General features: G+C 38.7%; 1 protein-coding gene and 1 non-coding gene across 7 annotated transcripts in view; one reads left to right on the forward strand and one right to left on the reverse strand.

Annotated features, from left to right (window-relative positions):
- Positions 1 to 14337, reverse strand: part of Ralyl (RALY RNA binding protein like) — a 675570-nt gene that overhangs the window by 230542 nt on the left and 430691 nt on the right. The window contains exon 1 of one of the 6 annotated variants that reach the window (XM_051139882.1): positions 1901 to 2065. The exons of the other annotated variants lie outside the window; for them this stretch is intronic. Within the exon in view, the coding sequence (XP_050995839.1) occupies positions 1901 to 1937 (37 nt within the window). The 5' untranslated portion in view covers positions 1938 to 2065. Of the gene's footprint in view, positions 1 to 1900; positions 2066 to 14337 lie in introns of those variants that run through there. 6 annotated transcript variants of the gene reach the window in all.
- On the forward strand, positions 14178 to 14309 carry LOC127183839 (small nucleolar RNA SNORA17). The gene has a single exon (XR_007830087.1). It is a non-coding gene; the product is annotated as a small nucleolar RNA SNORA17 (small nucleolar RNA).

A 14337-nucleotide genomic window follows, 5' to 3' on the forward strand; every position in this document is an offset into this window, starting at 1 on the left:
TGTTAAGTGTGCAATTATTGCTTTAATTGCAGTACAATTGCCTTGGAGAACATAATGTGTTTTACATGATCAAACACACATATGAAAGATATGAGGAGGGGAAATGGCTTGAAAGTTGGTTACATGGTGATTTAGACACCCTCTATACCCACTGGATGAAAAACAACATATTACATCCTTCTCTCACAAATACTATTTGTGCAAGATAGAAATTCATTTAAGGATTCTATCTTTTCTGCTAGGCTTTTTATACATTTTTAACTTTCTTATATCCATGGTGTCTGATATTGCCCATTATTAGAAAATAGAAGCCGTTAATAGAACATAATGCAGTTAACTGATACAATTGAACATAAGTAACACCTTGGATATTTTTAAGCTACAGCGTTTTAGTTCACCCTACTGTGCTCTTGCTTGTATAATTATACATCTCCTGGTTTGTCTCCTGTAATTCACAATTTCCTCCTGCTGCTTAATCGCAGGCTTCAGCAAGCACATTTTAGTGGGAGAAAGACTGCGTGTATTTTCCTGTGAATCCTTTATTTGCTATGTGCATTAAGGCGATGATTACTCTCAAGGGGAAAAATGCGGGGGTGTATGAAAGATACAGAGGTATAGAGACTAGAGATAGGTTTAAAGCCCATGCATAATTTAGATTCATTCTTGTAGGAGGAAATCACGAGGAAATTAATTATCAATATATTTGTACACTTCACACTAGTCATGTTTATGGGGAAAAAAAAACTATAGCAGATTGCAATATTATATCTTGAGTCTAAGCCAGTATCAAGCACTCAGCCCTAGCACGCAGAGGTTTGTGTGGCACATGAAACTTCTCTGAACAAGGACAATATTAGTTCTGAAGTCTAAAGTGAAAACATACCACACGGTAAACGATGAAACACAAGACTGCATCTCTATCAGGTTCGGGATTTTTTGACAGATGAATTGCTGCTGATACTCTTTCTGCTTCTGAAATAATTCTATAACATCTAAACACACTGTAATGAAAAGTAATAAAGCACAGATTTGACTAAAGAACGGGATGCCAATACATGTATGAAATGGCAAACACAGTCAGCGACAGGCCATTTGGAGCTCACTGGTTATTTTTACTTTCCACAACAGAAAAGACAAAGCAAGAAAGTTTTACTTACTAGAGAAAGATGCAAGTGGGAAGGTTTTCATGGGAGGTATATTGCTTTGCCATAAGATAGTTTTATGGCCAGTCTTTGATTTTCAGTTAAATCCTGAGGGTTTGGGCTCCACAATCATCTATGTTGTGGGATTTAGCTTCATTCCTTTTAAGTGAGAATCCTTAGGGAGGATGCCAGATGATTCCTTTTAACCCTTTGAAACGGTGCCCATAGTGAATTATGTTACAAATACGCTCTGGACCAGTAAGTTTGGCATTGCATAGCCTATTAAATATTCACCTTGTCATTCACAGCTAACTATCCCTCCTCCGTTCTGAACTGCTTTATGTCCCTTGAGATGTTGTAATTGAAGCTGGAGGCATAAATAGAAGTTTTACACTGGCTTCCCAAACCTTCCAATAGACTTCCAAGAAAGAAAAATCTATCACTCATAGAGAAAAGAACTGTCCAGCGCCCTGCATGAATGAAGGCTGCTGAGCTAGGCTGAAACTGCATTGGATCTGTTTCTCTGTTGATTTTGTAAACCTTTTCAAGGGTTGCCATAGTAACAAGCAAATTATCTCCTGTCTTCTAACATCTTTCAAGCATGTAAGGGGGTAAAGATAAAGGTAAGGGTTAAAAGAGCTACAAAATCTCTCCTACTGCCAGCGTGTATCGGAAGGAGTCATGATTAGTCTTTTAAGAAATCAAGTATGTTTTTCTCACCTCAGTCATATGAGAAAGTTGGGTCAGCATCTACTTACATCTCTGATGTCTGCGTTTGCTCCTGTACATGGTCATCTGAAAACGGGAATGCCGACTTTCTAAGAAGTAATTGGTTTGACCACGGAGACAAAGAGATGGGTTCTGCTCCTGCTTTGCAGTGAGGCTGTTGCTCGCTGACAGAAGGTAACCAGCAATCACACAGTGAAAGCCAGGGCAATACCATTCTCATAAAATTACAGGGATGTGCCACTGCCTGTAACTACTCTGTCCAATGCAAATCTTCCAGGGAAAATTATAATTTGCTCACCCCCAACCAATATTAGTTAAGTTTCTTATTTTAAAAAAATAAGATCTAGACTACTAAAGTGTTGGGCTCAAAGCAATGCTGAATTAAGAACTGATGCATACACTTAGTGGGAACAGTAAAGCTGAAAATTAAGAGTGTGAAACATCAATTCCCTTGTTTGGTATTTTCAAATATTAAAAAAGTATCTTAGGAGTTCCCAGATCCTTTGGCCACTCAAAACTGCTGAGATTTGCACTTTGTTATCTTTAATAATCCTTTCCTTCTTTGCCCCCTCATGCATTTTGTATATTTAATTACTAAAACAGTTATTACTTTCCCTGTTGTATATTTCCTCAACTAGTGTGTACTCTGACAACAAAGCTGAACTCCATGTTTAGCATTTGACCCAAAAAAATGGAGCAGTACACAGTCGGAACTCAGACTCAGAGAGAACCTAATTCATGCTAGGCACTATGCTGCTCCTTGTCGGAAGTTTTTCCAGAACCTTCCATCTTGCTGAAGCCTCATTTCAGTCCTGTACTTTCACAATATTGGGGTGAAACCTTACCTAAGCATGTTTCACTGGCTCCTTGGATAGAAAGTATGGCCACTGTGACTTTACCTGCAGCACACTCTACCCAGAGAACAATCTAGGGCGCCCAGCTCAGTGACAGGCCTTGCCAGGTATGTCTGAGTGTTCGTTCATTTGTTTTGTGGGGTTTGTTTGTTTGTTTGTTTGTACATTCACATACAACAGTGAAGCATTTCTTGGTAATAAGACATCTAGATTTTGTAGTCAGTTCCCCCTCCGGTCAGTGGAGCAAACGTAGCCATGTTCAGGTGTCAAAATTCTTTCGTTAGTGAGAATTGATAGAGAAACATTTTTTGTGTACCTTAACAAAAGGATTATTTGAGTGCAAAGATCATTTTATATTCTCGTGATTACTACATTCCATAATTGGAGAGGTCAAGAATGTCATCTACTAGGTTGTCAGTAAAATGCACAGCGCCCTCCATTTTGCCCCACTGCATTCTTCAGCAAGGCTGTGAGAGACCACAACACTGGATCTGCTCTCAAAGAACAGCTGCTTTCTGCACGCTACTTGTGTGTTCTTGCATGGTTTAGTATGTGTCCCATAAGCTTTTCTCCTGGTTAGTTTTCTTCATAATATTTGGCAATTATCTATAATCATCCATGTTAACTTGCTTTCAGTTATCTCTTGTATGAAGACATTTGTTCCTTATCACAGAACTTTGTTTTCTTTAGTAAAGAATATCCAGAGCTCAAACTGGCAACTGGCACCAACTAGGACCTCATCACTTGCATAATACACTAATTTTAATAAATTATAAAGCCCATTAGTTATAAATTATCCATGAAGTCAGACAAGTACAAATATATGTGTAGTGACCTTATTAAATTCAATACTTATTTTTTCATATATATCTTTTGTTCTTTGAGTAATCTTAATGTTCTCTGATTTGCATTAAGTTGTGAAGGTGTAGCTTAGCTTTACTGAATCAAATAGACACTGGTATGGAGAAAAGGGAGTTATTGATTATTAGGTAGTGGTAGTCTAAATGTTATAAGGACACTAATGCCTGCAATTATAGCATTGCTCTAGAATTATATATAGCCAATGTATAAATTTCCTGTCTACAAAAATAGTTCTCCTTTTTATCATTAATATCAACTTGAACAATTTCTATGCAGCCCACACAATTCATTTAGGTTTTCTCACATCCCACCATCATCACAGCTGTTAAGTAAATTGCCCATCATGTATTCACCTATAGCTGGCATCCCTTATCAGGTACAATCTGTACCATCATTGGCTTTTTCAGCGTGCATAGAAGGAATCCATTTTATCAATCTTTTCTAGTGTTATATTTCTCACATCATAGCATACACTCTTGAGTTTCATAGTTGAGCCTAGTGCCTTAGACTACAGTAATTGGGCCCCTCAGACATGCCTGGGAAGACAAGACCAGTAGGCATCCAGCTTGGCACAGTCATAAAGAGCAGGAGAGAGAAAGCCAGATAGAAACGAAAGCATGTGGTCTTCTAAGAGTAACCACGTAATGGACATGTGTTCTGGGGGGGGGGGGCGGGCACTGAGAGGGAGACACGGAGGCAGAGACAGAGAGAGAGTGCACCCTTGTGCACCTTTGAAATATACATATTTCAAACTTTTTAGAGAACTTCTTTTCCTTAGATATCACTATCATAAATTTGGAAACAAGAAAACATCCATAGCATAGTGACAAGTGTAGGGTGATGTACATCTTATGTATCTGTGCTGTGACAATTTTGTTAGGAACTACACCAGTAAGAAATAAGTCTACATAGTGGAAGTGCTGTGGGTAACTTCTGAGGCTGCTTATTGAAGGACCCTCTAAGGTACTGGAAAGGCACAGAAAAGCACACGCACATGTTTCCTGTGCTGTGTGGCTTAGTAAGAGCTGACACTGAGAGAGAACCTGGAAGGTTCCAGACTCTTCTAAATTTTATATGAATGACTCCCAAATACCAAAACCACCCTCTGATACATGGGTTTCTATTAATGCCTTTTCTATTATCATCACCGCCGTCATTCTCAATGTTTCAAAAAAGTGAGACTCGGAGTTTAAGTCTCACACACAGCATGATGTGCAGTGTCCTGCTTCAAATCTGACTGAATGTTCTTAGGCACAGCAGGATACAGAGTGCCTTCTTAAGGTGCAAGGGCTATGATCAGAGCTGTGCAGGAAATAAGTGAGAATCCCACCCCCCAAAAAATATGTTCAATAACAATTAGTAAAGTTTAGGATAAATGACTGTAATAACTGATATATATGTGCATATATGCATATGTAATGAGAGAGAAACTTAGGATAAATAAATGGAATAACACACACACATATATACATACATACACACACAAACACACACATACATACATACATACACACACAAACACACACATACATACATACATACACAAACACACACACATATATGTTTCAAGTTTGAAACCAGAGCTTATTTGGTAGACACAGCAAGTCTCCTCAGCTCAGATGGGATGATGATTTTCCTCTTATTTATGCCCTTAACTGTCTTCTCTCCATACCACATATAAAACACTAAACATCTCTCCGATGTCCACAATGCCAGATTATTAGTAAACCTCAATGTCCTAACTGCTTATATGTTGTAAAATATTAAAAAATCATCTTCCCCAAAGTTTCTATGAAATTCAAGACACAAAAAGTTCTATGATTTTTTTATTATTGTATTCCTCTGTTAACATACACGTTTGTATTATTCTACAGTATGTAAAACTAACTACATGCAGCAGATTTTGTCGTGACACAAGTTAAACTGAGGGATACCAAAATATGTCAAATAACTATTAGAGCTGAAGTGGTATGATGTTACAGCACCCCGATCCTTGGCTGGCGGCTGGCATACAACTGGTGCCTCTTAAGAGCTGCTGATGGAGAAATTCAGTTAGAGAGATGCTGATTACCTCAAGGATCGTGCACCATGGAATTCTAACAGGGCTTTGAAGCTGGGAGCTTTTCGAGCATCACAGAACCCACCCTTGAAAAGTATTTGTTTATCTTCAGTGCTGTGAGTTACCCATATCTTACCTCTGCTTGCCTCAGTTCTCCTCAGATCTGAACAGCTACCACAGCTTACCTTTGCTTTGTGGCATTCTTACCGTGAAAAGAAAGGGTTGCTCAGAGCATGTTCTATCTTATGCCAGCTGCCCCCCTGGTACCACCATCTCTTCTCATGTCTGACATAAAGGCTTCTTTCGTTGCTGAAATGTCTCTTTACAAGTACAGTTTATGTTAGCTGTTGACACCAACTTAGTATCTGCTCAAGGTGACAACCAAATGACTTTCAACTGCTGAGTAAGATTCATCTTGCCTTTTCAAGAACTGAAATGCATAAAAATACCTGTACCATGTCACAAACGTATGCCGCCTCACTTGACATCTTGTATCCTGGTATTGGACTCACATGGACTCACTAGAAGGTAAGTGTTCTAATAGTTGATCATCTACAGACATATCCAATAGCTATCACTTTAAGATCAATTCCCTGCCATCTCATCTAGAACCTCATTTTATTTTCTACACTAAATGTATCATTTTTAAATGTATTTTCACTTCTTTTAGATATACTTCTAACAAGCATTGGTTCTGTCATACAGTGAAGGTGTAAAATAATCGTGGACTCAAAATAAGCACCAGTCCCTTTAGGGTGTCAAGCATATTAAGGGGCTATCAAGGGCAATGAATTAACTCACAGACATATGAAAACAACAATATCACCTGTTGGGGGTGGACATTTCTAACTATTTTCTGATTTTATGACTTTTCAACCAAGCTTGTATTTTGAAATGTTTTTTAAGGGAAGGAATATAAAAGTACCTCAAGTTCATTTGAACTTTTCATTTTTAATACTAGCTCAGATAAAACTAATTTTCAGAGTAATGTTTTTTTATTCCTGACTATGAGTGGGGTGAAGAAAACAAATCAGATCTGTAATTATTGGCTTCTTCTTTTGTTTTTGTTTTTTTTTTTTTTTTCATTAAATATTTTAAGTCATCTGCAAAAGGAATTCTTTTGTTTTAGGAAAACATAATTGGATTTTATTATGAAGTCTTTATTCATGCCTTTGGAATTTCTCCAGTTCCTTGTGCTCTAACATCAAAGAAGTCTTTGAAATAATTAAGTTTTTGAAGTATTTAATGCTTACAAATATTAGGCAAAGCTAAATCGTGTCTTCTTGAAAACTCATCACACAACCGATCTTAGTTTCAGTAACTCTTATCAGTGGCAGTGCGTCTTGAGCCTTTCCTTCCTATTCCCCCCCCCCCCGCCCCTTGTATGCTTGGCATGAAATCTTATTTAAGTTTCATCTCTTTTTCTTAGCTTGTATTTAATCATCCAGACTCAGACGTATTGTTTCATTGTTTTGAAATGTATTATTTTCCATTTATATTAGGATTAAGTTGTGGCACTGAAGAGTAGTAAAAAATTTCTCCTCTAACTGAGTTCTTTGGATATACCCACATACTTAATAATATATAAATAATTTAAAGAAAATAATACATATACATATATAATTAATCTTGAATTTACTAAAGAGTATTACTAACATATGAAATAAATTAGTTTTGTTTACATAGATATGTACTTCTTTTAAATATATTTTTAACAAGTGATGGTTCTATCATACAGTGAAGGTATAAATAAAATAATCCTAGACTCAAAGAAGCATAAGTCCCTTAGGGTGACAAGCATATTAAAGGGATATTACTTTCAATGAATTAAATCACAAATATATGGAAACAATAATATCTCTTGTCGCTGGTGTACATATATATATATATTATTATTTATTCACACACTACATACCGATTGTGAGGACTCTTTTTTTTTTGATACATTGTTAAATTTTATTAATTTCTTCATATTACATCTCGATTGATAGCCCTTCCCCTGTTTCCTCCCATTCTTCCCTCCCTCATCCGGGGGACATGGTCAGAAAAGGGGCACCAGAGTTCGTGTGAGAGTCAGATCTCACTCTCCACTCAACGGTGGAGAGTGTCATGTTCGTCGGCTAGGTCTTGGTAGGGGTTCGAAGCTTACTGCCTATGTTCTCCTTGGCTGGTGCCTTAGTTTGAGGAGGACCCCAGGATCCAGATCTGCCTGTCATAAAGTTCTTCTTGTAGGTTTCCAGGACCCTGTGAGTCCTACTATTTCCTCATTCTTCCATGCTACTCTCGCCTAAAGTCTCAATAGGATGTCCTCTCCTCTGACCCACTTTCTTGCTAAGTAAGGATTGTGAGGTCTCTTATCTTCCCGTTCCCGTACTCTCCCTCTCTCTTCTGCGCTATTCCCCTCCCCTATCCCTCGGTGAGACGGGGGCTTCTAACCCACAATCTGGCCACAGGTCTCATCTGGATAACCTGCATCCCCTTCCTCTGTGTGCCTGCAAGGCTGTCCTGCCAAGGGGCAGTGATCAAATCTTCCCGAGTGCCCGTCAGAGGTTCAGAGACAGTCCCGCTCCCCCCACCACCGCCACCCCCGCTTTGAGAATCCGCAGACCGTTGGCTCTATCTAAACAGGGGTCTAGGTTCTCTGCATGCATTGTCCTTGGCTGGTGCATCAGTTTGTGCAGCTCCCCCTGGATCCAGATCCGCCGGCCTTGATGGTCTCCCTGTGGAGCTCCTGACCCTTCCCGGTCCCTCCATTTCTAGTTATTTTCCGATTTTATGACGTTCCAGCCAAGCTCATATTTTGAAATGCAATGCTCATGGTGATGGTATTTGGGATGGGAATTTGTGGGCGGTGATTATGTTGTGAAGCAGGCTTAATAATGAGGCCTGTTTGCAGCAAACTGTTCCTGTCATCTTCTCGTTTGGGAAGCTGCTAACTTGCATTCCCTGTATACTCAGGTAATTAATTTTATTCCTTCTCACATCTCTAATAAGGTAGAAGGCAAAACAGTTTAATTTTACAATTAAGCTTAAGGGTTTAAGATGTTTTTAGGTCTAGATAGAAGTGTTAAGTTGATAATGATGAGATAGGATGGATATTTACATTCATAATTTTAGATGCACCAAGATAGGAAAACAAATAGCCAAAGCACTGTGAGTGTAATGTATATAATTCCTGATTGTTTCATGGTTCTTCTCGCTATAGGTAGTTTATTGGATATATTTGTAATAATATAATTGTATGTGTAAAAAAAATTTATAAATTTTATTTTAAAATGAAAAAAAAGAAAGCTTTAACAGCAAAAATGCAAATGATGTATTTCAAAATAGAGGATACTTCAGAGAAAAAAAAAAGTTGAATTTAAGTATCTAGAAAAAAAAATGAGGCCAGTGCTCTTGTTCCAAATAATTAGAGAAACCTTTTGCCTTTCGACCAGTGAGGCTATGCCACGACATTGCCTTCCTCGGTCTAGAAACAAGGTCTTTCACCATAGCCCTGAATCGCCCAGGGTCTTGACTTGCACTTAAAAGCCTCTAGAATTCTGGGTAATATATTTCTACTAGACTAGGTCAAGCAGTTCACTGCCTTTTGCTTCAGCGGTCTAGGTAGACTGGAAAGGTGTGTGGAGGCTTCCGTAGTACACTTTCTCCTGCATAGCTTCTGCTTTTGTGTGTTTGGGAGATGAAGAGGCTCGACGCATTTACAAAGGAATTAAAAACTTAATCTGCTCTTAGAATATCGAGTCTCTTCTTGGTAACTTGCTATCCTTCCTCTGAGTGCAGGGGGAGGAAGTCTCCCTCAATCACAGACATAGGGGAGGGGAGAAGGGGGGAAGTGGAAGGGAGGGAAGAATGGGAGGAAACAGGGGAAGGGCTAACAATTGAGATGTAATATGAATAAATAAATTTTTTAAAAAGAACAAAGAGAAAAAACTTAATCTGCTGTTAGTTTCTGTGGCTATGGAAATTTGGGGCTATATTTTGACATCACAAAACTTGTAAAATGAGATGTGTGTACTTTTTGTCTATTGGAGTACACATTCCTCCATCTATCTAACCATGCGTCATCTGCATGAGGATCCATTAATTTATGTTAATAGACACCCAGTTGTTGACTGCTGTGGAGCCATACTCGGAGCTACAGTGCCTGCTGGGTAAGTGCTGCTCCAGTGGACAGTTAGTAGAAGATCGGAGGAGGCTATACAGATGAAGACCAAGGATGCTGAACAGTAAAGAACACTTAAGGAGCAGGCAGGCAAATGCAGACAACTTACATGGACATATAAATGTTAAGTAAAGTTTTACGCAGGTTTCTCCTCATTCTCTAGGGTTTTCCTTACCCTTTCCTGTATTTTTAGGTAATTTCTACCTTCAAGCTTGTCCGGACTTTCTTCTTTCTATGCTTAAGCAATATCACCACCTAGTTTACTATTTTTTTTTTAATCAGGTTTTTGCCCTCTCCTGTGTTTTGTCTACTGTCAACCTTCTCCGTCTCTAGGTCCAGTGTCTGCAAATTGAATACACTGTAGATAAATTACATTTGAAGAGAAGTTGTATTTGTAATGAAAGTGCATGAAATGCACTCTTCTAAAATGTAGCGCATCTATTTATCTATTGGTGTGGCTAGTGGGTTAGTCCTACTGTGCACGTGTAGAGGTCGGAAGACAACTTATGAGCGCTGGCTCTTCCATCACGTGGGTTCAAGGATCAAATCCAGTGTGTAGCCTAGCTGAAGGCACCTCTCCTGGCCGACCGACCTCTCTAGTCCCACACAGTATTCTTGTCTTTAATTTTTAAACATATAACATTTAAAGCCCTTAAATATAATTTATATTATAATAGATATTGTAGGTTATACAGAGAAGAATTAAAGCATACCAGAAAATCACTGTACACATCTGTAAACAATTTGCCTTTTTGTGTGAGGAATATCAGTGTCAATGGACATTCGTTACCCACAAGAGGACTTGGATGCAATCCCATCTGGAAACCAAGGGAGAAGTACGTGTAAACTTCTGGTTGTGTATATGCAATGAGTGGGCGTGATTTACATTGAGCTCTTACTGTCACGTGTGAGGGAAAAATACATGATGCTGTAAATGGATGAGCTACAACTGGATCATAGTTCAGATCACATTATAGATTTTTTTGGCACCAGGCATAGAGTCTGCCAATATCAGCTTTATAATGTAAGCACTGGATTAAATACATATGAGAAGTTTACATTTAAATGGTTGACTGGTTAGTTTCAGAACTGTAATGGAATCACAATCAGGGAGTATTTTCATTTTGTCTTAGAGTTTATTTTTATTATATTACTCTTAAACATATAAGAGGGTAAGACTCACCATCACATTTACAGACAACAGAAATGACAGTCGAGAGTCGAGATCAGGAAACTGGCAAAAAACAAACAAACTAGCAGAGCTAGGTAACTCTCTAAACCACAGAAGCCGTCTCTCAACCCGCCCCCCCCCCAAATCACTTCCCTATGAACTACTGCCGATGAAGCCAAATTCAAGAAGGTTAAAGAAAACACTACCAACTACCTCACTTTAGTTCAAACTACTGAAGGCTAATATATTTTTATTTCAAAGCTTGAGAATATGAGAAATAAATTCGATCTATTTTTTGTTAATACAGAGCATATTCTGACAATCATCTCTCCCCCATATTTCAGAAAAATGACCTTAGGGTTTCACATATTACAGTTTTAGATATAAAATTAATGTCAGAACTGGTGTCAACCAATGCATAAATCCTACTGAAATTGTGTATTTAGACTAAAGTGAATAATGTGCTTCAGAAATAGGTATCATACAAGTTAGGATAATGTTCAGGAAGTTCTCCATTAAAAGGAAAAAAAAAACTAGGTCTGAAAGTGTCACACATACATAGACATGCAAGAGAGCACAACATTTTGAAAACATTGTTTTGGGTATTAAGACACATCCCTCATGGCTCAAACCTAACGATCCTACCCATTTAACAAGGGCCACCATGGTGCTATTGCTCTAAGGGGTCAGCAGAGGCACAAGGGCCACCATGGTGCTATTGCTCTAAGGGGTCAGCAGAGGCACAAGGGCCACCATGGTGCTATTGCTCTAAGGGGTCAGCAGAGGCACAAGGGCCACCATGGTGCTATTGCTCTAAGGGGTCAGCAGAGGCACTTACCTTCACAGTAACTGACATCTCCCTTATTGGACTTTAGATTTGCTCACCAAGAGGGAAATCAAAGCTAATACAGGAAACCGAGACAACTACCTACAAGAGTCATGGTTCTTTGAGGATAAGCTACGACCACCTCTTTACTGAAACAGCACAATCCCTAACTATATTCTAAATGTCTGTCCTTACGCCTATAGGTCAGTGTAGTCCTAACTTCCGTTTGGAGATCATCATAAGCAGGAAAAACTGGTCAAAATAGAGGGGGTTGCGGAGCCCAGCCCCAGTGGAGCACTTACAAAAACAGCCCCTGCACCTAAGGCTCAGGAAGCCCTGCAGGAAACGGGGCAGAAGAGAGCTGTAGGAGCCAGAGGACAGGGGAGGTTGCAGTGAGATTGTGTCTTCTAGGAGCATCAGAAGATACATCCATAAAGTCTATTTAAATATGAGCTGGAAAAAGACAGCGAAAATAGACAGGCTAATGTTGACAGGGGAAATGCCAAGAGGCCCTAACCCTACACTGAGGAATACAGGCAATAGAAGAATGCGGAGGAGGGGAGAAATGGTCTCCAGAAAAGAGCATGCCACTTGGTTATCCAATGATGACTGCTCATTCCTGAACACATATGAACAGTCGACACTGTACAAACTTTGAAGGTAATTAGGAATATATATTCTTAAGAACAATATATGTGTGTACATATATATGTGTATACATACCTACGTGTGTCTATAGCAACAAATGATGAGAGAGAGAGAGAGAGAGAGAGAGAGAGAGAGAGAGAGAGAGAGAGAGAGAGAGAGAGAGAACGAATTGAAAGAGATCAAGGAAGAATACATTGAAGGCTTAGGAGGAACAAAAGCACAGGATGAAATTATGTAATTATAGTATCAAAAATAAAAATATTTGAAATGTCCAGATCAGTTCCCATATATGTTGTTCTCTATATACCGCCATCTTCAGCAGTTTCATACACTGTTGTCATGACTGCTATTCAGCTTCCCCGCACGCTCACTTTCTCACCCCGTGGAACTCTCCCTCTCCGCCAGTCTGGCTGCCATTCCTATGTCTTGTTTTTCAGTGTGGCCCACAGAGTTTAACTAGATTTTATTGCCCAAGAAACGGGTGGGAAACTTTTACTGGAGAAAGGCACTGGCACCCTCCTTTAGCAAGCATTATTGTAACTAATCAGGGAGGGCTTACGATAGTGCTAGCTAAATATTAACTTCTGGGCATTGATGACACTAAGAATACTGTAGTTTCTAATTACAATTATAGGCTTACTCTAAAATTCCAAACATTTTCAATGTAAAAAAACATTTTCAGTGTATAATTGATTTGGGGTTTTTGCCTGTTTGCAAGAGTAGTCTTGACAGCAGCGTGACCTACAGTTGCCTTTTCTATTCATGTTGAGTTACAATTATCACATGATGCGCTACCTCAGCCTGCTGACGTGAATAGAATGCATGGCCAGGTACAATGTGGCATTGTACACCCCCAGGGGTATTTTAGGAACCCATCTCCAATTTTCATTTCTGTGGACCGTATTATTACTATTATTTGCTGAGGGGCTTAGAACAGCCTAGATGTTCTTTGACCTCCTCGCACATGTGTTTGAAAGACAACTATTTGAATAAACTCTGCATTTGCCATTACCAGCACAGCAGTATGCAAGCAGTAAATATGTAAATGCAATTTAAGATTCCCTTAGCATAATAAAAAACAACTTTATATATTTACTTAAATTCCTCTTTATACAGCAAAAAATAATTATGAGAGGAGAAAAAGACTGAAAATTTGGTTTCAAAACTGTCCTTTAGTGAAAACTAAATTTATGTTTTCTTAAAATGACATACTGGGGGTTTTGGAAATCCCCCGAAGTGCTTAGTAAATATTAAATGAGTCACTAGAATACTCCTACAATATGAACAGAAATAAAGCATATGACAAAGGGATAATTCAATTAAAGTTAATTTCTATTTCTAAGATCATTTAAAGTCATTTTTTGTAAGAAAATAAGATAGCAACAAAAAAGGTACCAAGATTTCAGCTTGTAACTGTGTGTTCTCAGCTGAATAAGATTCATCTGTGTGGACATTTTCTCAGGTTAATGTTGCATCTACTCCAGTGTCATAAACACCTTCTTCCCAGTGGGCTGAGATTAATTGAAACCTAATAAATCCCATAATTTTAAAATGAAATATAGAAGTTCATATGAGATCTCCTTTGAAATTAAATAAACTTGAATTATTTTCATATATTCAAATCTGTGCACTTAAATAGTGTCATCTAATTAATGTAATCATGATCAAAAGCAGAGATGATTGCTCCTGTGGACCTTATTCTCAAAAAAGAATACACATACTCCTGCCCCTAGCGCTATTGCACGTGTGGCTGCAGTGTCACGTCTGCATCAGTAGGTGGCAGAGAGGAGAGAGGTCATGTCTACTCACGGTGTTAGGACCTGGGTACATCCAAGTGATTAGTAGCCTGATTATAGCAAGCTTGAGGCGACCACCAATCCAG

This window comes from Acomys russatus, chromosome 31 (assembly GCF_903995435.1).
Source record: "Acomys russatus chromosome 31, mAcoRus1.1, whole genome shotgun sequence".
Taxonomy (NCBI): domain Eukaryota; kingdom Metazoa; phylum Chordata; class Mammalia; order Rodentia; family Muridae; genus Acomys; species Acomys russatus.